At 42.6% G+C, this 26,130-nt stretch overlaps 1 protein-coding gene across 2 annotated transcripts in view; it reads left to right on the top strand.

Annotated features, from left to right (window-relative positions):
• FGF14 (fibroblast growth factor 14) overlaps positions 1-26,130 on the top strand; it is a 593,995-nt gene that overhangs the window by 68,676 nt on the left and 499,189 nt on the right. Inside the window, exon 1 of one of the 2 annotated variants that reach the window (XM_036893715.2) lies at positions 25,340-25,523. The exons of the other annotated variant lie outside the window; for it this stretch is intronic. Coding sequence (XP_036749610.1) covers positions 25,514-25,523 — 10 coding nt within the window. The 5' untranslated portion in view covers positions 25,340-25,513. Of the gene's footprint in view, positions 1-25,339; positions 25,524-26,130 lie in introns of those variants that run through there. 2 annotated transcript variants of the gene reach the window in all.

Genomic DNA, 26,130 nt, shown 5'->3' with positions numbered 1-26,130 from the left:
TTGGAGAGTCAGTTTTCCCTGAAGCACCAGGATATCGGGAACGCTCTTCTAACACCTAGACTATGAGCAGTGCTAAGGGCCTCTTAATTTATGCTGGGCATTTATGATTCTTCATCTGTGAGAATATGCAACTGAGGAGCTACAGATTTTGCTGCTTTAGTGGTCTAGCTATTGCTTCTCTGTTGTGCATCGTGCTATCCAGCTATGCTAAGCATCTGCACTGTTCCAGGCCCTGCATGCATGCTTTAGGTGAGCAGTAGGTGAGAGCTACTCACCTATTGGATGGGGGCCTTCTTTGAGGAGTTGACAGTCCAGAGGGCAGACACACGTACTAACACATATCTACAAGAAACATAGACACGTGTCCTCTCTACAGGGGGATAGAGGAGGTAGGGACGTGTTTAGATGTCAGTTTTCCTAGACATATGGAAGACAGAACATCCTGTCTAGAGGACCAGTTTCACCCATTTTTGTCAGACCCTTAACAGAATTTTGCGGCTACTTCCAAAGAATTTGATTTCTGGGAAGTTATCTGGTACTTCAAATGTGTTCAAAGTATTTTTGATCAGTAAATCAAAAGGTGGATGGATGGATGGATAAATAATAAATGCACTTGTGAAGGGCTTCAACTTTTAAGCTTGTTAACCTGAATTGGTTGTAAACATTTGTTTATGTTAAAATTTTGGTGGGAAATGGAACAGTTGGACTTGATTGCCTTTAGCTCCAGAAGCGAGGACGGAGGAGAGGAGGCCATTTGTACACTGACGTGAGAGAATAGAGGGGAGAGGCTCGTGACATCTGGTCCTCTCACCGTTTGTCCCTGGTTGTGATGAAGATCTCCTCTGGGTATAGATCCTCAGGTCACATTGTAGTGTTTGTTCTAAATCTTTCTGTTGATGTTTCCAATTCCCTTTATGCTACCGTTTGCTTATAAAGTATTTATTTATTTTTTGAAATGAGCCCATTCTGTTTTCAGGATAAGTACATTTGTCTTCTATCAGATAAAAGAGATTTATAGATGTGCTTTTGGCTACCAGGATATATTTATTTGAATTAAAAGAATCGTTTGGAGTTGGAGACATCTCAGTAATTAGTGGGTACTTTGCCCGTGTCATAGATCGATGGAAGAGCTTATTTGAGATGACCACAACGACTTGGGCTGAATTTTAAGTGCTCTTACATTGCTCTGTGCTGGCTCCCCTCCTTACTGCTCTCTTCCCAAGTAGTCTGCACTTCTGGGTCCTAACAGATGCATCACAGGCAGCCAAAAGTGAGGGGTTGTGTATATGATTTTATGCTAGTGTCTATGTTACTGAAAGCAAGTAGGTACTGACCTAATTCATGTAACTCTGGAGGACCAGAGCACCACTCCTGGGCTGCCGTGCATTTACTGGCATTCTTCAACTTTGCTTTGATCAAGATACCTTGAAATGTGAGCCATAGATGCTGGGAAGCAAGTTACCCTTTAACAGTTTTTGAACTTTTGGATTATGTGGCATTGATCCTAAACTAGTTTGAACTACTATTCTGGTTTAACCCGTGAGCTGAGAAGTTTCTTGCCTTCAGTCTACCTTTTTTTTTGGGAATAACTGGGATCATTACCCTGACTTTTTGTTCCATTCATATTCTACTTATTATTAATAGTTTATTTATTTCAGTCCTTCTGGACTTTCTTCTTTAGTCACAGCCTCTAGGGCTCTGGGATCTTTGTTTTCTTACATCCATTTTTTTTTTGCCATTTTCCCCCTTTTCCTTTTTATGTATTTAAAAATGTATTTAATTCTGTGGAATATCAATTTTTAAATGCTTTATAATAATTTTGAGCTGTTTTCTTGTATGTTGGCTGCTTCGGTCACCCAGCCCTGTTTTATAGCCAGTGTGATAATAGATGAGTACCTTTCTCTCCTGTCAGTGACGAGGAAAAGGTGCTAAAGATGCTATTCATCACCTATTTACTAGTCATCAATTTATCCCAAGAAAATAATTTATAAAGCTAAAGAAGCCATAAGGAGGGGGCCAACATTCTTTTGGATCTGATTTATTTAAATGAACTTAGACTATGGATTGATTTTCTGCCTAGTGTGGCCTGATTATATATTTTGGCATTGTACAGTTTTGTGCTTTTAGCATATTAAATGAAATTACAAATATTTTGGCTGCCATATTTTCAGTGGAGAAGTTTTCTGTCTAAGTGTTTGCATTTGATGTTTTGGTTATCATTCCTGGGGTTCTGGGCTTTTTCTTTATATTTTGCATTTAATTTTTATTCGAGGTTATGCTTTAAAACTTGATTTAAATAATATTCAGAACGACTGTGATTCAGCTTACATTTCAATCTCAGAAATAATAGCAACTCTAAGTTCCCCTTTCCTCTCAAGAATGCCCAACCAGAAACACAAGGACTGTTTTGTTTTGTTACGCTTTTTTAAGCATCTCCTGTGTCCACTGGAGCAAGTGTGAAAAAAAAAATGGCATTTTAAATTTATTGAACACTTTTGCTTGTTTACACCAGTACTGTTTATATACACTTAGGGTACATCCATGAACAGATGGCCAAAAACCAAAAAAAATCTGGGCTTCATTTAGTTCATGTCCCATTTGGGGCAGGTGTGGTGGGGGGAAGAGACAAAATAAAAACAACACGGTGGGTAAGTATAGTGTCCAGCTTGGTGGAGGATGGTGGTGTTATGATAACATGTAAAGCAGGGTAGGCAGGATTAGGGATGCTGGACTGGGGGCAAGGCTGCAACTTTAAATCTAAGTAGTAAGGTCAGGGTGGGTGTCTCCACGGTGCGGGCATCACCCGTGGTGGCCTCTGGCAGCTGTGGCTCCAGGCAGGGGGCACAGCCTGTGAGTTTCTCATTGCACGTGCAGATGATACCAGGGTGGCCAGAGTGGCCGAGTGACGTAAGCAAGAGGGAGTGACGGGGGCAGGAGCCCGATGCAGGTGCTCCCCAAAGGGAATGATCCGAGAACAGCCTGAAGTGGTGTTACAGGGACTGGGGACATTGTTTCTTGTCCACAACAAGAGAGAAAACTACTTTCAAGTAACATTTTTCTAACCTTTTTTTTCCTTCTGTTGTTAATCTTGACCTGGCTGGACACTCTCTGCTCTTTTTCAAAATTCTTTGGGAAAAAAATAATTCCATGTGTGATTAGAAGCCAACATAGTTCTTTCGTCTTTCCTCTGGTGTCCTTTAAGCCTTGTTGTGGGGTGGGTAGGAAAGCTGCTCGTGGAGATCTGGCCCCGTCGCTTCTTTTCAGGTTCCTTCCATTTCCTTTGAGCATGTTCTCTTTGATGTACTTTGATTTCAAAGATATTTCCTTTTTTTTTTTAAAATAACAACTGTGTGTGTGTGTGTGTTTGATATTCGCTGGAGAATCACAGTAAAGTTTTAAAAATTCACCCTTTAACACTTCTAAAATGATCAACAGAAATAACGAATATCAATGAATGGTTAGCAGACAATATGGTAGAGTGAAAAGGTGGTGGGTTTTAATGAGTTATTTAAATATTTAAATATTTGTTATGTTCTTAGAACACACAGTCTCTCATAGGAAAGCGTAATATCTGTCTAAATAGAAGGAAAAAAGAACCTTGAATGGCCAAGGCACTTTACCTCATTTAGGCCCCATTTCGTCACATGTAAATCAGGGTTAATACCCATCATGCCCAGTTGTGTTGAAGATTAGACATCCGTGTGTGTAAGTGTCTTGCATGGAGTCTGGCATCCTGTAATAACAGTGACCCTGTTAATGGTCACTGTTTGGGGGCCTGTTGTGCTCCAGCCACTGCGCTCGAGGCTTTGTATCCGTGCTCTGATCCCATCCTCACAAAGGCCACTGGTGTGAAAACTCCATGAGGAAGAAGCCTCATCTGTTCGGCTCACTGCTGTATACCCCGTATGGAGACTGGTGCACCGTGTGTATCAGACACTGGATTTCTAGTTCTTGAATGAGTGACAAGAAATGCCCATTTTACAAATGAGGAAACTGAGGTTTGGTGAGATTATATAGAGTGTAAATGATTCAAGGGGTTACAGTAAGTAAATGGTGGGGCCAGAATTTGAATCTGGGCACACTGAGCCCGGAGCCCTAGCTCTTACTAGGTACTGTGTTTAGGGCCACAGAGAGGAGGCTCTCCTTTCCATCCTTTAGTCCACAGCATCTCCTTTCCAGGTTCATCCTAGGGGCGAGTGAGAACCACATTGTTTTCAGTTTTCAAATTAAAAAAAAGCAGACGTCTGGTAAGACCTCACTGCGTATGTTCACAGGGGAGTCCATAAGGTTTTTGAAAGAAAAAACTCTTGGTAAACAATCTGGATTACTGTACAAATAATATGATTTCAATTTGACTCTGAGATAAGGTTTTTGCTTTTACCAATGTCATATCACTTCCTTTTAAATGGTTAAATCAGCTTTTAATGTATTTTTTTTATTAGATAACTCATGTGAAAATTATGAAGCAGGCTCTTTAATGGTACTCAGCTTACTTCATCAGTGATAAAGGCAGGAAGCAAAATAAAAAGGAGCAGATTAATAACTAGACAGCAAGATCTTATAAATCCTTTATAACTATATATGATCTTACTTTATTTGAAGGCTTAGAATTCCAGGTATTCTTAGAGAAATTTATGATTAACACAGCTTAAAAGGTCACAAACTGATGTGTAGTAGGTTTTCTTTGTATTTTTTATATACTGGAATATGGCAAATGCTGATGCAGTATTGACACGAATTCATAAATTGACATTACAGCAACTTTTTTAACCTCACAGTTGGGCAAAAAATTGGAAAAAATCACTGGAGTCCATGCCAACCAAATTCATGTCATGGGGAGAAACCACAGGGCTCTACCCACCGTTACGTTATTTCCCAGTTCAAAAAATGCTATTATTAGGATCAGTCTGCGAGAAAGGAAAGGACCAATCAGGTCAAAGTAGAACATTTCTCTAGCTTTTATTTTGTTTTGTTTTTAGTATCACTTTTTTTTTTTTTAATTTTTAGTTTGAAGGTAAACTGGGAAGAGGCAGAGATTGGACCAAAAGGGAATGGGTATAGATTTATTTATTTATTAGGTATGTGGGATTAGACCACATGCTGCAGTGTCTTTTTTAGGAATGATTTATATACTTTTTGGTATGAAACAATAAATGTATCAATCTTCTGAACTTATAAAAGTTCCATGTGGCCTTCTATTCTTTACTATTTTGCAAAGTTAATAGTGATAATTTTACCTAAAGGAAATTATATAGGGGGCAGAGGAGATACTGACTTTTTATTGACATGTATGAGAAGACTTAAACATTAGGCAAAGTTCTGGATAATTTTTTTAAGAGTAGGTGCATCTCAAGAGACTGATTGATTATCACTGAAATACTCCATCTTTATTGATGCCATGACTCACCACCATTAAAGACATGGCAGTTACGGGATCCCCAAAGCCACAGGGATACATTACATATTGTCATTGTGAAAGGCCTAATAGGTCTTTTCCATTGGTAATAAATGAGTTCCTGTACTCTGTGCCAGGGCATATTTTATTGACTTCCTCCATTTCCACGGTGAGGCCTCAGCCTTTGTGGTAAAGCATGTGCCAGGCAATTACACTTTGAAGTTGCTAAGTGGTAAGTATTAAGCCACTGAGTTAATTGCTCAAGGAGTTCATGGCAAAACTCTGGGCATCTGGGCATGGCATATAGAGGGCAGTTTGTAAGTATGTTTAGAAAAGTACTGCTTAAGCTCTTCTTAGGAGGCTTATGTTCAGCCCATTAACTTTTCATTCCAGTGAATGCTGGAAGGGACGTGCTTGGTGACCCATCGTATGTTCTAGTATTTGGGAGTCTCTCAGATCCCGATGTCCCTGGACTCAGTCTAACCCTCTCTGGGGCAGACCACTCTGCCCCAGATGTGCCAGGAAATGCGGTCTGTTTCTGGTACAGTTTGGGTTGAAAATATTTTTTAGAAATTTGAGGTCACCTTGAACGTCTGGCTTTGAAGACAATTTTAAAATGTGGTGGGGAAGGAGTATAAATAAATCTGAACCAATTCGTTAGAATGAAACATAATTTTTTATTAGTTGTAGAATCAGAAACTAGTGAAATGCTACTGGTTATGAACCAGATATGGAATCTAACTTTATTATATTAAGTTACCCTGTCTTAGTTTAGAAAATCCATTGAGACCCAATCAAAATTAACGAAATAAAAGCACATTTTGTAGTAGTGCTTATATTAGTCCAAATGGTCAGTTACTGTCTCCTGTAATAATCTCATAGACACACACACACATCCTTCAAAAATGAAGCATAGAAAAGTCTGGTAACAAGCATTTATATAAAACTTCTACTAACTAGAACTATAGGATTCACTAGAAAATGAAAATTTGTACTTATGATGACCCTGGAGGAGAATACATTTCAAATTCATTAAAAATTACATTCTTTGTAGTTGCATTGTTAAATATATTATTTTGCATTATGATTCCTTGATAAATTGATAATTATTATGTAGTAACTCCAAGACAACTGAAATCCCATCCCATCCCATTTCTCTATAGTATGGAAATTAAAACAGTCTATATAACTTGAATTTCCAGCAGTCAACAGGAGTCTAGCTAATCTGTTTTATAACACCAAATCAAGGAATATTAGAACTACAGATTTCAATTTAGTCATTCTGTTGATGAACATTTGATCCATAGTAATGATGGGGTTTTTCCAAGGTCATACAGCTGTTGGGCAGTCAAGGAGAGATGGCGTTCTGGCCCCCTACTCACTGACGGGTGCTGTTTCCTCTCTGGCATGTCAAGCAGAAAGCAGACATTTTAACACTTTTGAATGGCTTAAAGTTTCTCTGCATTTGAACTGAATAACTACCCAGGTTACTCATTGAGCCCATATTCGATAAAGGCTATTTAGCATACAGCTGACTGGCCCCCTAAGGACTCTTTTTTATATAGAGTTGGCCAAGAATTTGCTGGAAGAAGCAAAGGAAACAGGAAATGAGGTCTCACTTCATGAAGGGTTTGTAATTAACATCTGCCATGGCTTCATGTACCTTTCCTTGCTGTTTTCCAGATTTCGGCCCCCTTTGAGGGACAGGTTACACAGGTGGGGGCATGTAGGTGAGCAGGTGGGTGCCGGGCAGCCTCTCCCCGTGTGCCCCCTGGCTTGTTCTCAGAAGTCTCCTTTTAGAGAGCTTGTGCTCTGAGTAGAGGCATTGCCCTGACCCCAGTATCTTATACTAGTTCCCCCTTCTCCATGGTTTTACTTTCTGAGGTTTCAGTTACTCATGGTCAACTATGGTCTGGAAGCAGATGATCCTCCTCCTGACGAATGACAGAGGGTCAGTAGTAGCCTGGCCCTGTGACACCATGCCTACATCATTCACATCACTTTATGTCATCACACAGGCATTTGATCATCTTACATCATCAGAAGAAGGGTGAGTGCAGCACAATAAGATATTTAGAGAGAGAGAGACAGAGATCACATTCACATAATTTTCATTACAGCATATTGTAATTGTTCAATTTTATTTTTATGGTTGTTAACCTCTTTGTGCAAAATTTATAAATTATACTTTACCATAGGTATGTGGATGTAAGAAAAAACTCGACATATCCAGGTTTCTAGGTTTCTGCAGCTTCAGGTACGCATTGGGGGTCTTGGAACATATCCTCTGTGCGTAAAGGAGGACTACTCTGTTGGGACCCCGTCAAGCTGATCCCTTCCCCTCCCGGTGCCCGAGAGAATGAGTCTCTAAGAAAGAAAGAGCAGCCATGAAAAGACGAAGTGTAAAACCTGGGAGAGAAACCTGACTGCAGCCCCATTTCCCTAGAATAACTCCAGTCCCATGGCAAAGGCTCAGGATAAAATTACGTGGCCCCTGTGGTGTGGCACCAATCGAATGTGTGCTGGGGATGTGTCTGCTCATGTCTGCAGGGTCAGGAAGGGTCAGTCAGGTCTCTACCTGGGTGAGCGCAGAGTCTCCGGAAACTTTCACTCTGTGAGTCATCTTTGCTGACTTGTGATATTATATTTTTTGTAGTTTGTAAGCTTTCAGTTAGACTCTTTCATTTCATGCTCACAGGTTGGATAGCAGAAATCATTCTTTCCATTTTTCTTTAGTGGCAGGACAGGGACTCAAACTTAAGACTCCTGATTAACTCCCAAACTATTATTCTTTGCAGGCTCCACAGCTGCTTTGGGAGAACATGCACACACACACACACACACACACACACACACACACACACACACACTCGTTTGGACTGTGGAAACCATACAGGTGTGTATCTGTCCACAGATACACTTTGGTGGGTACTCAGAAAAAACACTGACAACATGCTTTGTAACCTTGAAGCTATAGCTCAGTGGCAATTTAGGGACATCCACAGAGTGGCTTTCACCAGTCGCTCTCTTTCTACACACACATGTACATGCACAGATCGTTTAGCACATATATATCTCTATTTATGTATCAATCACTATCTTTAGCTATTGTCCTCCAAAAAAAAATGCCTGGTTGCCATCAGCATAAGGCCGTAGAGCTAATTGTTTCAGAGCTGATGAAGGACACAGGCCATCTGCCATTCAACTTGAGTGCATGAGAAGCTCCCACAGACCCAGAAGGACCTTTCTGCGGTCACTTGTAGTTGAGTAGCCATCATGGCACAGTCACAGCTGTCTGGCTTGTAGCGGTGACAGCAGAGATGTTCTTGCCCTCACCTCATGCTAGCTGTGTGTGGGCTAGTCCTCGAATAGGACTGCAGGTTGTGTGGGATCTGCACTGCATTTGGGGAGGGCGAGTCCCTGAGAGACTGAGAGACGTCACCTAGGTGGGAGGCTGGGCACTTCCAGGGGCATATGCCCAGGCTTTCTCTTGAGCATTCAGAGCCGAGCGGTTTCGAGTGAGGTGACTGATGGCATCTGAGCACCTGAGCTGCCAGCAAAGCGGGAGGCATGCTCCTCAGTCCAAGCATTGCGATTTCCAACCTTTGCCGGCTATGATTAGACATGTAATTGTGCATCTAAAATTAGCCTATCATTTGCATATGTAATTAATTGCAATATAGTCAGTTCTCTCTGGTCTCCTTTTCCTATAAATCGAATTACTCAGACTCTTATCTGACACTAAAATCTTTTTTGTAAGTACATATGACATTTTGAAGGATAAGATTATCTGCTATTTATAGTGCTCTAACTTCAAATCCAGGGCCTTCTGCTGTGATCAGACAGCTAGGAGGCCTCTGTTTTTCAGGAAACAGTCTCAGAAACTTTTTCACAGCAGAAGCTTCTCTCTTTAACAGCAGTGTTGAGCACTGAGTAGTGATCATGAACACCAGCTACCTCTTCACCCCAAACCAGATGATACACTTTTGCATGAATCTTGCACTCAGCAAGGACTTGGCCTTCGTGTCTTCACTGACCAAGGGTGCATGTACTGAACACCTACCCACCGTGTGCCAGGCCCTGTCTCGGGCAATCCAGGGAGTGGTAAATACCATCCCTAGTGTTAGGGGTGGAATTGTAGGCACCCCCCCGCCAAATTCATAATTGATGACCCAACCAACAGTACTTCAGAATGTGACCCTTTGTGGAAAAGGGGTCATTGTACATGTAGGTAGTTAAGATGAGGTCATATTGGAGGGTGGGCCCTTCATGCAGAGTGACTGGTGTCCTGATACAAAGGGGACATGTAAACCCAGGCACACACACAGGGAGAACACCATGTAAAGATGAAGGGGTGATGCTTGTAGAAGCCAAGGAGTGCCATAGATTGCTTCAAATCACCAGAGGCTGAAGAGAGGCCTGGAGCCTTTCAACATAACCCACTGGAGGAACCAGCCCAGCTGACACCTGGATCTTGGACTTCTGGCCTTCAGAACTGTGAGACAGTAGATTTCTGTTGGTTAAGTCCCCAGTTTATGGCTCTTTGTTACCGCAGCCCCGGCGGACCAGTATAGAGCACCCAGTCTGGTGGGGGAGGGTCCTCTAAGGCTCAGGATTTACAGTCAGGTGCTCTGTGTGGCTGGCGGCTCCTACAGGGTCCAGGGCACTCCCTCTGTGGGTAGAGTCCAGAGTGAATTCTGGCCCCTTCCAGTGGTTTGACTCTCACCACCTCTGTGCCTTGCTTGGCCTGTAGGGGTACTGAGGCATTCACCCACTCAGCCCTCAAGGGACTCAGGGGGGTGTGGGTTTGCTGAAGCCTCCGGCCTCCTCCATTTACCTCGAATGCCAAATGGCATGATCAATTTCTGTGTGAGACATGGTGGTAAAATAATAGGGAAACATCAGTCTAAGCAGCCAAAATTTTAAAAATCAAGTATAATTGGGGTCAATTTTGATTTCCACGGGTCCAGAGTGCTAGGCAGGGTGCATTGTAACAGCAGACTCTCTCGTTACAGGGGCTCGTGATCTTGCCATTGCAGGAGGTTAGATGGGGGCCGGGAGAGGATTATCTGTGTTGAGGAAAGAAACAGGAACTAAGCAAGAGTTAAACGGAATTTGGAGTCTGGCTGCCACCCAGGCGGAGTGTGGGAATGAGAAATCGGTGCTGTGTAGGGGACCATTAGGAAAGTCGACATGTTCCATAGAGGCCAGGTGTGGGGTAGGCTGCTCCCCCCGTAGTGGCAAATGAGGGGCATGTGGTGAGCGAGGGGTAGGTCCTGCCAGGAGTGCAGCCATCCGCAGCTCTCAGGCTTGCTGTGCCTGCTCAGGGCTCCCAAGCCATTGAGAGTTTGGTCCTATATTTTGTGAAGTGTGTAGAATAAATGAAGGAGGTTTAGAAACCAGCACATCTCCAAGCTATAAAGGAGAAATTCACTTGTATTGAGGAAAAATGCATTCCTAGGGCACGCTGATATCAGCAAGCCATCCTCTTTGTATCATGAGTCTGAAAACCTTAGTGACTGCATGAATTGAATTAATGAATGTGGAGTGACCTACAGACACAGTGAAAAGCAGACATATGACCTGAAGAATTGTGGACCCACTTCATGCAGGTGAGTCGCCTTCTGCTTCTCCGTCATTCCAAAAGAAGTCAGCATGTGATACCGGTGGTCATAACCGTTACTCCGGGACAGGACTGATGATTTTTACTATAATTTTTCAAATCTCTCAGAGGTCTTATGATCAGCTTTAGAACAAAGTAGTTACATTAAAAAAAATCTGATTCTTAAAGAGATCTGCTTGAGGTATCTGAGCAAATGCTGACATCCTGTTTTTCGGCCATGATTACACATGCACACAGACACTATAGTCCAAGAGAGCTATGCCAGGCAATCTGTAAATGTGTTTTAATTTTTCTCTAAATGTTTCCCATTGCTTTCATATGTTGAATTTCACATGTACTTGCATGATGCCTAGTATTCACCTGTGCAAGCCATGCAATCTAATTAAGGGGAAATAAGCCCTGACAGGAGGCAAGCTTCTAAACCAGAAGATCCACCCCTTGGAGTCCATATTAAATCTAGAGTATTATAACATATCAGAAACTAGCAGAAAGGCAAGTTTTGTACCTGGAGAAAAATTTTACTTTCTTAAATTCTACATTCCTGACACGTCAGCTGCAGTACCCAACCAAGTGTACCGCAATGTAGCTATGGGATTGCATAGTACTTCCTGTGCATCAAAGTAGTTATGGCCTAGTTTCTGCTCTTTCACAGTGCTGGTATATTCACGGAAGAGTATAATGTAATGTACAACATTTTTTTTTTAATATCTTGGGATATTGTAAAAAAGGGTAATTTTCTAGAAAGGTAGAGGAAGGAATTAAGGCTTTAATATATCTGTGTTAGGCTCTGCCTTGCTGTATTTGAGGTCTTACCTAGTTTATTTCAGGCCTGGGGTTCTCCCTAAGGTACACAGGACCTAAGCTAGTATATTTTAGAGGCATGATATTTGGGACAGAAATTTCCAGCTCTGGTTTTGTTATATGCTGGGGGATCCTCAACTATTTCTAGGGGGATTACAGAATATCTCAAAAGACAATGCATTTTAAATTTACTTTAATTTGATAACTAATACATGCCATTGAGTCCCCTTTCCTGCAATGGTGGGGTCTGACATAGATGGTGCTGAATACCAGACATTTAAAGGTGAATGGTTCACAGTGGCAGCGCTCAGGGAACTTAGTCAAGTAAAGCAGACCTGCAAAGAATGTGGTGAAATGTTCCAGGTTCTGCTTACAGTGGGAGGGTTCAGGAAGGGGACAGTTCTTGAACTTGAAGTAGGACTTCAGAGGGTTGCTCTAGCCTCTCAGGGAGGATGTAAGCTGGGAAGCATGTTGGAAGAGGCCTCTGTCTGTGTAAGTGTGGCTGACTTTTAGAGCAATGTGTGTTTCTTTTTGAAAAGACCCTGAAAGTTTGTAAAAAGGGGGAATAGCAGGTCTTATATTTTCTCTTTACCACTCATTTCTTTGACCGGTTTATCAGGAAAGGAACATGTATGTATGTTTGTATATGTTTGTAGGTGTATGCATATATTTGTATTGTTTAGATATTATATATAGTATATATTAATATATTTATTATATATATGAGTCATTTTATAGCTAAAGCTAATAGAAATGAGATCAGTAAAGCATTATACTTACTCCCAAATCCACAAACCCCAAACCCTCCTAGCAGGCATGACCCAGTGCTTAGTTTCAGAGCCTGCTGGGAAATCCCCAAGAGTCAATGCACATGAGATGATTATTTTTCTGACAGTGGAAATGACCTTTCAGAGTAAAACCCAGCAATTCTGTTGTAAACATTTTTGAAATAGTGGTTGGCATTTATTTACTTGCATTTCTATCCACCTGTTTATTTACCAAGTATTTATTGAGTACTTACTATGAATACTTGCTTCGTGAGTTACTGTGTTAATAAAATGAGGCTGCCAACTCTCCCAGGCAAGAAGGGCTTCTTGCTAATTGCACCTAGTACCTGGAAGGTGTAGACATTAAAGTGAAGTTCAGTAGGTTGAAGGGACCTCCACAGTGAAGACCTATGGGCATGACTCTGTCACCTCAGAAAAGGGGTATGGTACAGTTGAGGACACACTCAGAAGGAACTAAGTGACCCACCTAGGATATGTGCTACCTGATTTTGCATACAGTAAATGTCTTGGAAAGAAGGACCATTTCATTTGCGTAAAACGTAATGATACATAAATAGAGATGGTGGTGACATTATTGATAATTTCAATTTGTAAGGTCACCATATCAGGTAAGCCACAATGGTGCTAACTGCCTTTGGCTCCAAATACATTTTCCAATATTTACAAGCAGCAGAAAGAAATTTCAATCTTCTTATTTACCAATTGACTTCTCAGAAAATGAGTCATTTCTCTTCAAAATGTAATGGTATGTGAGTATGGCTTGCATGGCACATGGAGCGTTTTCCTAAATGGAATACACATGTTGGGGTTTGTGTGTTGGTTGTGTCTTTCTGCCTCCACCTGGAAGAGCTGCTGCATAATTGCTGCATTTCCTGCATGTTGATGGAAAGTAGTTATGGTGGTTTCAGAAAGAAGAATTGATATTCAATAAATTCTTATTGTTTAATTCTTGTCCTTTAAAGCTTATTTAATTTTTCTGTCTTGAACAGCCATATGTTTTATTGTGGAGGGATTTGGGAAGTGTTTGGGTGTTATTGTTGCTCTTCATTTGGACTATTGAAGAAGCCATAAAGATTGAAGGATTGAAGGCTATGGATGATTTTCCATAGAACTTAATCTGAAAGGTTTTGGTGAGTAGCTTTTTAAAAGAAAACAGTATTTCTCTTTGGCTTAGAGATGGCAATAGACATCTTCAATGCCATTATATTATTAATTTAAACATTTAAACCAAGCATTTGAAGTGCTGTGACTCCCTCTCCCCTTTATAGTGTAACTGGTGTATTTCCGAAAAAGCTCCCAAAGAATCTCTTTTTTTGAATCATTAACCACTATTCCCACACTAAACTTCTCATCATTTTCTTTAAAATCTAGGCTCTTTCCTAAATGCTGATATTCCTGCTCGTGTGCCTTCCTGTGAGTAGAATGCCCTTCCCACAGCCCAGATTAGTTCCCCCTCATCTTTCAAAATTAAGCTCCTCACTGCCTTCTGGGTGAGTCTCAGGTAGTCCCTGAGTTCTCTTCTTGCACTGAGTCTATAAAGAGACCAAGCTCATCCTTGCAATGTAACCACTTACACGTCGGCCTCCCCTGCCTGCGAGTTCTTTCAGGGTCAGGACTGTGTTTTATGCCGGTGATGCCCTGTTCACGGTGGAGTTTGCTACACTGTTGAGCTTACCGTTGGCTGGATCAGTGAGCCTCTGCCGTGGAGCCTTGCTGGGCACTTACCTTCCCCTTGGAGAGCTGTAAGGCTGTCAGTGTTTTGAAGGTGCTCCATTGTCCTTGAACTCAATCTGTGGTCATGGCCCAGAAAGGGGCAGGCTGGCCTGCACGCAGTCACCTGGCCTGGCCCCAGAGAGGGTCCCCCTTGTCTTTCTTGGGTCTCATCTCCCGACCCACTCCTGTCTTCTGTTCTTACAGCCTGGGGAGGCTGTGGACAGAGCCGCGGTCAGCGCTTTGATGTCAGGGCCAGTTTCTTTATTCTCTGTATGTTGCTGAGGACATTGTTGGTACCAAAAATAATCAGCAATAGCTTCCTGCTGTAGATAGCTTTCAAACCTATGCCCTAAAAAGGAAAATAAGCTCCTCTGAATATAAATAACCACCGTGACATTTTTCCTAGGGCCAGCACTCAGTGTCTTTATTGGTTTAATCTACACAAGAAGTAGTTTAGTTGGAATACCTTAAAGTGTGGGGATTAAAGTGTGCTGACGCAAGGCCGGCAATAAGAGCCCGTGGGAGATACGATTTCTGGTGGATTTGACTTGTTATGGAATGTATGGACATTTCAAACCACTGGACTAGGTTTCAGTCCTATTTATTCTTTTAAAAAAGATTTTTTTTGTTGTTGCTGACCTTGCATAATCACTGAATTTCCCCATCGGCAAAACAGAGATGAATGTTAGCCAGTAAAGTGTCTTGTCGATGGCAGTGACCCTATGTCAGGGAAAGCTCTTGGAAAGCAAAGAGTTAGTATTGCCCAGGGGGAGGGTGCTGTTGTACCTTCTCCAGCACTTCAGCTGGTTTTTCCCTCAGTTTCATTTAAATAAAAATGCCAGGCTTACCATTCTTGGTCTAGGTCTTCTCCATCGTTTATTCTATATATGGAGATACAGAGAGTTCTCTAAGAAGAGGATGATAATGGCTCTGTAAACCATGGGGGACCTCAAAGAGAAGGGAGTGCTGCCTGCAGATGGGGAACGGAGGTCAGAGGATGTGACTTATAAAAAGCCACACGGTCCCTAGCAGAAGAATTCAACAAAAACTCAGGTCACTTGGTTCCTAAATTCACAGTTAGCCATAAATCAAAATCAGCCCCTTAAATATAAACTAGTAAAATATAGCTAATACTTTGGAAAAAAGGAGTGAAAGTTTCCCCCACCCCCTTTTTAGGGGAAAGATCCCTTGTGACGAGACCCTGGTAGTATTCAAATCCTTATTTGTGTTTGGTTCACCTAGGTATATGAAAGAAACTTTTCAGCACATCAGTTTTCCACTTATTCTTATGTTTCATTTGGTAAAAGTTGTGGTATGTCTTCTGCATTTCTAAGAAATAGGAAGAGGGAGTGATTTGTTCTGCTCTCATCGTTGATCACAGACAATTGAGAAGAGAGTTTGTAGTTGTGCCTTAGAACATCTCAGCTCTTTGTTCATTGCAAATATTCTGTGTATATACTGTTTTTTAAATTTTATTTTAATGCTTTGTTTTGCCCGCCCCTTGATCGCTTCTGCTTATCTTTTCCCTCCCTGCTCCTTTCTACAGCTTTATTTTTGGTTTTTGGTAGTATGACAGTACTTGTGAATTGTGACAGTAGTGTTTTTCCATACCTCCAACCTGTCCCAAATTCAAGAGGTGACTTCTAAATTGGTCAGCTTCCGCTGGGGGAAAGTATGGACGCTCACCAGCGTGAGCACTGTGGCTCCAGGTAAAGACGCTATTCATTTCTGGGGAGAATCATTGACAAAACTTAGTTTTGCTTTAAAGAGCTCACACAGAAAAGATGTTTTCTTCAGCACTAGTCAGATAACTGTACCTAGTAGATCATAAAGTGTCCCTCTCCAGGGCCCAGAAACCAGGGCAGGAGAGACTCCTAATGCAATGGGATCTGTTTGTGACCTTCTTAGAAAAGAACATAGCACTTCTCCCTGAGGAATGCATTTGCAAATGCATCTCTCCTCACACTTTAAGAAATGACCTCTCCCTTGGACCAGGCTGCACGTAATGACGGAAGAACACTGAATGGAGGTGCATTCGGAGCAGCTAGCTTATTTAAATGGTTGGCCACCTCTTCTCCAAAGTGTGTGTGTGTGTATGTGTGTGTGTGTACACATGTGTGTAGATGAACGGAAGTGGGCCATACGGGACACAGCTGGTGGTGTCAATAGAGGCCATGCTGGCAGAGAAGGGCACAGGCTTGAATTAGGTCATGCCCTGGCTGCATTTCTCAGCTCTGAGGAGGAGACCCTGGCAGTCACTTCTTGCCCCCAAGGGGGAACAATCTGGTCTGGCATCTGGTGGCCCTAAATAACTGGGTGACTCCTGAGAGAAGGGACCTCAGGTGTGGGGGAGGCCATGCTTCCTCACCAGCCCTTAGGCCTTCTTACCTCACAGACGCAGGAAGGGGCATTTTCTGTCAGTTAAAAAAAATGACAGGAAAAGACAAGAGGTTTATTCCTTACCTTCTCTGTCTCCTGACCCAGAAAGTTACTTTTCTGTCCCTGTGGGCACAAACTCGGAGGTCAGAAGCAGCAAAGACACGTGAGGAAGCGCAGGTCACACTAAAAGACAAAAGCTTCCGTTCTGGCTTGAAAAAGGCAATTCTCTTCTCCTTTAATATTTATCAGTGCCGTGCATTTCTTGGGCTTGTCAAGGTTACTTCCATTTTTTAAATTCTCGGATTTTGCTAGGGTTTCTGACTTTAAGTAGTTGATAATCCAAACAGAATGGAAAACAAAAACACTCTGAGCAAAGAGGGAAGGTTGTGTGTGTGTGTGTGTGTGTGTGTTTGCACACGTATGTTTGGTGTTTCACTTTGACCAGGACTAAATTGGGCAAGAGGAAAACTGGTTTTCCCTGATTTCCATCTTCTGGACATTAGCAAGTCCAGAAGCGGTTTTCCCAGTTAAAAGCCACACCACTTGAATGGGTCCCAGAATCATAGAGCTGAAAGAAAGGGAATGTCTCCCTTTACAGGGTAAGAATATAAATCCTCAGTTGGTAATGTGACGACTTTGGGTCACACAGTGATGTCATGGGCAGTGAGCACCTTGTGTATTTTGTGAGGAGATCTATGCGTGGGTGAAATAGTAAAGGCTGTAGAGTCCTTGCCGATGATTTTCCATGGAAGGCTAGATTCACGTTTACCTGGTTCAAGAATAACTGAGATTCAAAGACTAAACCACACTCATGATAAAGATTCTGAGAGGACCCTGCTATCATCTGTGGGGTAGAGAGGGAACAGAGCAATGTGCCTGAGAAGGTTGTTGTTATTTATTTCTGTGGACTCTTCATTAGCATCATCCCTTTAGTGTATGGATTTTCCAGTACAGCCTCTCTTACAGTTTTGCAGTGGACAACACTAGTTTCAGCTTTCTGTTAGTGAACATTCCAGGGCTCTCCCCATTTCTGCAGTTTACTATTGCATTTACTTTTGCAGTGATTCTTTGCTTTGTGCCCAGACTGCATGGTCCTTTTGTGCAAAGAGAAATTACTCGCAGGCACCAAAATGCCACTTTCTTCACCCTCTGATCCATTTGTAGCAGGACCCGGGTGGAATCCCCTTCCCTCTCCTGTCCTGTAGAGTCGGCGTGACACTGCCTCTTCCAGGGCTGCTGAGAGCAGGTGGATAGTCCAGTCATTCCAACTGGTTAAATGAATACCTTTCCCTAGCCGGTAACAGCGTCGGGGTTTGGAAGAGTTCCAGGGCCTCCTTTGTGCTTGTAGGAAAATGTGGTAGCGTTTCCAGGCACCCTGAGTGTTGCGGGCGTTTGGTGCAGTGCAGCAAGCTTATGTAATACCTCTGTGTTGATGCTTGGATCGGCTCATTGCTCTACCTGAGAGAGTGGGAAGCACTCACTCATTTCTGTACGAGGGGATGTGTGTACTATATGCATGTATGCATTTGTGTGGGCGCATGTTTATTTTTCTTTAACTCCCATTAGCCAAGTGTCAAGTACATCTGTGATTACTTCCTTAGCAAGGTTACTATTTCTGGTGTCCCATTTTTATCCAGGTCTTGGAAAATTTACTACATTTTTTGCTGATAATTTTGGAGTGTTCTCTTTGCAGGGTCTTAAAAAATATACTTAAGAAACCCTCCCAGCTCACAGATGAGTGGCCGTGGGGTTTAACTATTTGCCATCTTTTGTCCCTGGTGTCACTCCAGGGTACCAGGCCCATTCTGGTCCAGCACATTGCTTGAGTCTAGACATTCTTTGTGCAAGGACAGAACAGAACTGGGAACATATTTGATAATCTCGTTGGCCAATCTTTTTATTTTACAAATGAGGACATGGAGGTGGACAAGTGAAATGACTTGTCCAGGGCCACTCAGGTCGAACCTGGGTCTGCTGACTTTGAGTTCAGTTCTGCCTCTGACATAACTGCATTGATTTTTTCTAGAAGATGTTGAGTAGGTGATTGATTTTCCCTTATGTCTACAAGTTTATGTGGGGCCATGGCTGTTACCCAACAGATCACTGAAGCTCTTTTAAATTCTCTTGAAAATTATAAGGTCGAAATCAATAAATGATATCTGTTTGGATGTTTCTTCATGCTCATATTGATTTGGACATAGTAGGCGCTCAGTAAATATTTATTGAATTAATTTTGTAATGAGGATTACATGAAAAGTGGGAAGGTGACTGAAGCCTTTTGTTGTTGTTAAATACGAATATCCCCAATTGTCGACTTGGCATACAGGAAGCCCACCCTCTGCCAATACAGAGGATCTAGAATGTCCCCTGGGAGGTATCTGACTTGATTCAAGTGTTTGGAAAGATTTTCACTAAAATGCTCATCTGAAGATTGTTCAGAAAAGGACATCCTTTAGTAGCTGTACATTTATGCTTCCGGCCTTACTGGGCTTCTCTAGAAACCTCTGGTTGGTTAAGAGGGTTGGTTCTGGGGTTGGTTCCAACCTTCAGTGTTTTTTCATTGTGAGACACAGAGCAAGTTTATGGAGGCTATGTAAGCCCCAAGTGTGTCACTGCAAGAGCACAGTAGGCCTTTGGGGTGGTGGCGTGTAAAAGAAAGGGAAGGGCTTGGCATGGTACGTGGAACAGAGTGTACTCCTAATAAATGCTCGCTTCTATTACAGGGCTGCCTTGGAGAATCGCTGATCCCACCTGTGACTTTAGCACATTACTTACATTTGTTGTATCTCAATTCCTCCGTCTGTAAAATGGGGATGATGCTATAAGTGGCCTCATGCAGTTGCTGTGAAGATTAGATAAATCAATATGTGCAAAGTGCTTAAGACAGTGCCTTTCCTCTAGTAACACACATATACCTATCTTAAAAAATGTCATGACTATTGCTGTGTAAACCACTTAGTGCCATGACAGTACATGGTGTTTACTGACTGGATAGGAGCTCTTCTTATTTATTACTCTTTCTTCCCTTTTAGAAGAACTGGCCCATAAAAATAAATGTATCACTGTAACAACATTTCTGGATTTTGAATAGTGTTTATTTTTATAATACCAAGTTATAGACCTATATTTGTAACTCCACCTTTATGTTAAAAACAGAATGTGTTGGCATGTTAGTTTTCTATTACTACTGTGACATATTACCATAAACTTGGTCGTATGAAATATAAGTTTTAATATTTTATGATTCCATAGGTTTGAAGTCCCCTATAGGTCTCGTCTGGCTAAAATAGACCAGCAGGCTGCATTTCTTTCTGGAGGCTCATTCAGATGTTGGCAGAATCCAACTCCATGTGGTTATAGGATCCAGGTTTCCACTGCCTTGCTGGCTGTCAGTCACTATGATGGAGATTCTGGTAGGTGGTGGTGTCAAAGGGCTCCGCAGGGGTGGTGGCTTCTGCAGGTTCTTTTGGTGGACTTTGCTCCTTGGAATTGGAGAGCCTCCCTTTGTAGACAGGTCTCTGTGTAGCCTTTGCATGTAGCCCCTGTATCTCAGAACCAGCAGCAGGATAGCAGACTCATTCTATGCTGTTGTTTCTCTGACCACCACCAGGAAATGTCCTCCACTTTTGGGGACATATATGACTGATTGGGCCTACCCGGATCATCTGGGCTATTCTTTCCATCTCAAGGTCCTGAACCTTCATCACATCTGGAGAGTCTTTTTCCAGCGGATGGTAACATAGGCCCAGGCTGTGGAGCTGAAGATGGAGCCATCTTTGGTGGGAGGCATTATTCTGCACATCACAGAATACAAAAAAAAAAAAAGAGAGAGAGGGAAAACTCTAGCCTATGAACCTGAATGTGGGTATTTCTAAATAAGTATACCTTGAGCTACAAATTTCATTGTTCCAAAGGTAAAAATCCTCCATACCTCGCCAGAAGACATGCTAACGTCTCCCTTTATTCTTTTGGTCTTCCGGGCCCTTGGAGACCCATTTGGTTGATGATGACTGATGTAGCAGTATGTCCAAGCACACAGTCTTATTTCGTAGAGGCTTCAGGGTTGTGGCGTACTGTCCACTCTTGCCTTGTCAGAAGTTGACTGCTAGTCAGGGGATGCTCTACTTAAAGGTCAAGCTCAAAGGTCATCGTTTTCATCACGTTCTTCTCTGCAGTGCTCTGTTCAGCCTGCCTATCCCCTCCATCTTTCCAGAATTTTGAATTTCTCTCTGTGATTCCCCCTGTCATCTGTGCTCCCTCAGCTGTGACCTGCTTTCCCTACCCTGGCAGCCACCCATCTAAGTGCCCGGGCCCCCGCTGCCCTGTGAGCTCCTTCACTGCTAGGATTGTTCCTTAAACTGCTTTGAGTCCTTGCACCCCATGCAGTGCTGCCTGACGGCAGAGAAGCATGCGGAGTGCTGGTTGTAGAAGATGCTCTGTCACTCAGCAGTTACCCTACTGGCCAAACACAGGGTGCAAAACTAGGGTTTCAGAGGCAGAGCCATAAATAGACACAGTTCCGGTACCCTAGGGGTTTGCAGCCTAATTTTTAAGAAAGCATAAAAGTGATCCATCTCTGACAAAATGAGTTGTATGTTCCTCACAAAGGGATGAATGCTAAGTGTGGTATTTGAAGGCAAGAGAGGCCATTGACATTATTTAATTTTTATCTATTAAGTGCTTTCCCAGAGCTTCAAAACAGGAGCCAAATATTATTTCAGGTCTTTGCTCTTTAGTTTCAGATACACTACCTCCCTGTAATGTGTACTATATGAAAAGCAGAGTACATACTGGCAATATCAATGCCTCTGTAATTTGGGTGCACATTGTTTCATCTGTTTACATGAATATCTTGTCTGCGATTGGCAGTTTGAGTTCACCTGGTTCGGGTCACTCTCTTCAACACTAGCTCGAAGAGAATCAATCTTGTAACTCAAGCAACTGAAGTATTAGTTGTAAATGACTGATGTTATATACAGAATGACTTAGGTCCAGATTTCTAATTAGTTACCCAAAAGCAAATTTATATTTATATAAGAAAGTACAATAAGTTTATAGGTCTAATTACAATGCCATTCCGGTATCAATGCCAAACTTTCAACCTTAAGGCCAATGTTCCTGTGTTGGTCTTGATCTTGATATTTTCTTCATAGTGGTCTGACATTGTCTTTAATCTTCTGAACTGCACTTTAATCTTCTGTTTCTACATTCAACTGGTTATTATTGTATTTTAAATAAGGGTTATTGCATTAACAGCAGAATATTATGCTCCTTAATGTTTCTCAGACTTTAGAGTTTAAAGTTCAAAGTCCTTGAAAACCTGTTTTCTGTAGTTGAAGCCATTTGTTCTACTATGCACATTTATTGAAATGCTGATATTTAGGATTCTACTCAGGTCAGATACATTAAGTCAATAGCCCTCTTTGTTAAACTTATCTCAAAACTCTAAGCTTGATGAGAAGACAAATCCTTATTTTACCTGTCATACATACCATATATTTTTTTGAATGCTGCATTGAATTTATACCTAATTTTCTTTGTTACAGAGTTCATGAATTTTTAGTCTCCTTATAAGTGAATATTATATGCATGTTGTTTTAGTCACTGGTTACTGCATAACAAATTACCCTAAAGCTCAGTGGCTTCAAAGTATAAACATTTATCATTTCACAGTTTCTGTGGGTCAGGAATTCAGGGGTGTCTTAGCTGGGTAGATCTAGTTCAAGGTCTATCATGAGGTTATAGTTAAGATGTTGACTGAGGGTACAGCCATCTGGAGGCTGGCGGGGACTGGAGAATCCTCTTCCAATAGGCCTCATGCATGTGGATTGCGTGTTGCTGCTGTCTGTTGACAGGAGGCCTCAGTTCTTTGCTACGTGAACCTTTCCATAGGGCTGCATGATGTGACTGGCTGGCTTCCTCCAGAGCAAATGGTCTGAGAACGCAAAGCGGACCCCACATTTCCTTTAGCACCTTGCCTCCCCCACGTGGATCTGTCCTATTCAACATGGGAAGGCTGTAAAAGAACATAAATCTCCAGAGGTATGAACCACTGGGGCCTTCTTGGAGGCAGGCTATCACACACCTGTTCCTCTTTCTTATTTCTTATGCCTATCTGACTGTGTAACTAATGATTCTGCATGCTTAGAAAATATGATTTAAGCTTATTGAGACTTGAATAGAGAACTCCTGCCAGGTAAGGATCAGGAGCTAGTGGGGTGCTGGAGATGGCAGAGCTGCGTGCGGAACCAGAGCAGCAGCAGGAATCCGGGTCAGGAAGACAAGCGCAGCAAGGAGGAGGTGTTGAACCAAGCACATTGCAGGGCAGCTGCTGTCTGTTTGTGGGGTTAGGTGGGAGGACAGGACTCTGGGGAACGGGTCCCAGAGAGGAGAGCATTAGCACCCCTTGCTAGTTATCCTCATTAACCCAATGAGTTTTTCTGGTTCTGCAAGTGATGATGGAAAGTTGGGTTCAGCAGCCCCTTGGCAAATAGATTTTAACAACATGAACATGGGCATCAACAAACATCAAGTAGTTTGGGGAGCTAGACCGAAGACAAGTGAATTCCAAAGCTACCCTCATAGGGTCCCTGCAGTTAGTGAGACGATGAATTTATATGAAATGTCTAAAATCTCTGCTGGAGGCTGTGGTGCCTAGCAGTCTAGATAGCTATTTGAATCTGAGAGGTGACCATTTACTGTTTGCCGAACTGTGTGGCGTTTGAGTTTTAATGACACCAAGTGCTGAAGTTTATTGTGTTTAACGCACACTAAGGTCATTACTGAGGTTCATCCCAACAACACAGTTGGAGGTGTGTGGAGTTAATTTAGAAAGCAATGGGCTGTGGGGTGACTCAGGTCCGAGTACCAGCCTTACGTCCACCCTGTAGGGGATCTGGGAGTTTGGGTGACTTATTTGGCCTCTCTAAGCCTTAATTTCTTCATCTGTAAAATTGGGGATTACAAGAATTTACCTCAAAGATGGTTGTGAGGATTTAGTAAGACAATACATGTAAAGCACTCAATATGATAGTGAGCCCCCAGTAAACGTTTTCTCTTATTATTCACATAAATATCCTGTTTCAAAATTCAATTCACTTATTTACTGAACAATTATTTATGAATTCCTTTTATCTGTCAGGCATATTTTTGGGTTATGGGGAACAGAAGTGAATAAAACGGCCAGATCCCCCTCCTCTTGGTGTGGTGTTTTTAGCCATAAAGTGAGCACAAGAATGTGATATGTGTAAGATGGTGATAAATTCCACAAGGGAAATAAAACAGAAGAATGAAAGCCAGTGGTAATTTGGGGAGGGAATGTGATTTTATATAGGACTGGTGAAATCTGTAATGACACTTGCCCAGAGAACTGAAAGAAGTGAGGGAACGCTTTGCAGCTCTCCAGGAAGACACCCTAGGCTAAGGCATCAGCAAGTGCAAAGGCCTGGAGGCAGGAGTGGGCTTAGCATGTTGATAGACATGGAGGAGTCCCCTTTGGATGGAGCAGAGTGGGTGAGGGGGTGGTAGGGGATGGCACCGGAGAGGTAGGGGGTGGTCAGCTGACTTAGGGTGCTCTGGGTCAGAGCAAGGGGTTTGCCTTTAACTCCTAGAGGGACAGGAAGACCCTGGAGGATACTGAAGAAAGCAGTTACATGCTCTGACTTACATTCCATAAGGATCTTCCAGCTACCGTGTTGCAATGGACTGCAGGCCCCCAGTTAAAATGTGACGCTGTTGGAGTGGTTCCGGCACGAAGTCCTGGTTGTTTGGGTCAGGGAGGCTTTGGCGGAGGTGGCAGATAAGAGGTCAGCTTCTGGCTAGCAGCTGAAGTAGAGTTGACAGGAGTCAAGGAGACGCCAAATCTTTTGGCCTGAGCAACAGAAGAATGGGGTTATTTATTGGGATGGGGACGTCTGTGGGCAGACGTCTGGGAGCTGAGGTCAAGAGTCCAGTTTCAGACATGCTGAGTTAGTGAAGGTTTTAGAGACATTTAAGAGGAGATGGTGAGTAGGGAGTTGGGTCTCTGAGTCTGGAGTTCAGGATGGGGTGGGAGTTGGAGATTTGAATTTGGGATTGAACTGATTGAATTCACAGCTGGGCAACCAGTGCAGATGGGGAAGAGGAGTGGGGACAGGGTAGCTGATGTTTATGGAGCACAGATTTGAGGAGGAGCCTCTGAGAGAAAGGAAGACTAAGAAAGCATGATTCCTGAAGCCTGTGAAAGGGAGAGAGAGAGATCAGTTACGTTCAGCGCTGCTGATACACCAAGTGAGATGATGACTGAGAAGTAACATTCATGTTACCTGCAACGTGGTGAGCCAGGCACTCCATATGACCCTCTGGAGAAAACAACACAAATGCTGGATATTGCATTTTAAAACTTGTTTGGATCTCCATAAGCTGGCAGGGAAGCAAAGCAGAGAGAAAACTTGCTATAGCAGTGCTCTTGAACAGGAAATACGCAAAAGGGTCTGGCGTATGGCCGCAGGAGGCTCTATCGAAGTTTGGATAGTTCTGCAAAGTAACAAGAAGACAGCCTGTCCAGAACCCGTGCAGGCGGCTGGGAGATACCATGGTGGGGATGTGTGGTCCTCTTCTGATGGTGTCTCAGTGAAGTCAGAAGTAAAGCCATCAACTTAGAGGCAAGGTTAGCAGCATCCTGGAGTTTGGAGAAGAAAGGAGGTGTAAACAATCTCCAGGAATATTGTAAGACGGCCTCCCAGCACTAACCACCCACCTGAGGTGAGCAGGCTTGGATTTGAAGGGGTGTGTGCCAGGGGAGCTGCGTGTTTTTCCCCAGTGACGTTCAGCTGCATGGGCACAGGTATGGAGGAGGTTTCGGCTGGTAAATCAAGGTGGGAGGGGGTGAGGTAGGGAGGGTCGGATCTGAGGTGCACCGTGGGCAAGTGCCCAAGGCGAGGCGAGAGGGCAGGAGGAAGGCTAACCGAACTCAGAAATCAGGGCTTCTGCTTTTCCATTTTGCTATCGGCCTTGCCTCCTCTATTAATTTATGTGCACCTCTGCTTCCCCAATTGCTTATGAGCCATGCCTCATTCTTTGATGTTTCCAACATACTCTGTAGCCATTTTCCTCCAAAGTGAAAATCCATAACTGTCAACTGGACTGTTTTTCATATTTTTCTTAGTCATCATACATCAGTTTTATTATGTGAAATTTTATTGAAAACTTTTTTTTGTAAGTCAGTTCCATATAAATATGTATAAGGAACTGTTCTGCTGCGAAATGCGACTTTTGATTATAGATGTATCAGCATGGCTGAGATAAATTAAGCTTTTGACAATATGGTCAATTTTGCCAATTAAGTAGACGGGTGAAATAAAATATTTCAGCAAAGCATTTGGCCTGAACTATTTAATTTGACTTGCGTACATTTGGTCAAATTAGCCTAATGTTTGCCAATTCTCTATTTT

This window comes from Manis pentadactyla, chromosome 17 (genome assembly GCF_030020395.1).
Source record: "Manis pentadactyla isolate mManPen7 chromosome 17, mManPen7.hap1, whole genome shotgun sequence".
NCBI classification, from domain to species: domain Eukaryota; kingdom Metazoa; phylum Chordata; class Mammalia; order Pholidota; family Manidae; genus Manis; species Manis pentadactyla.
This window is presented reverse-complemented; position numbering and strand designations above follow the sequence as displayed.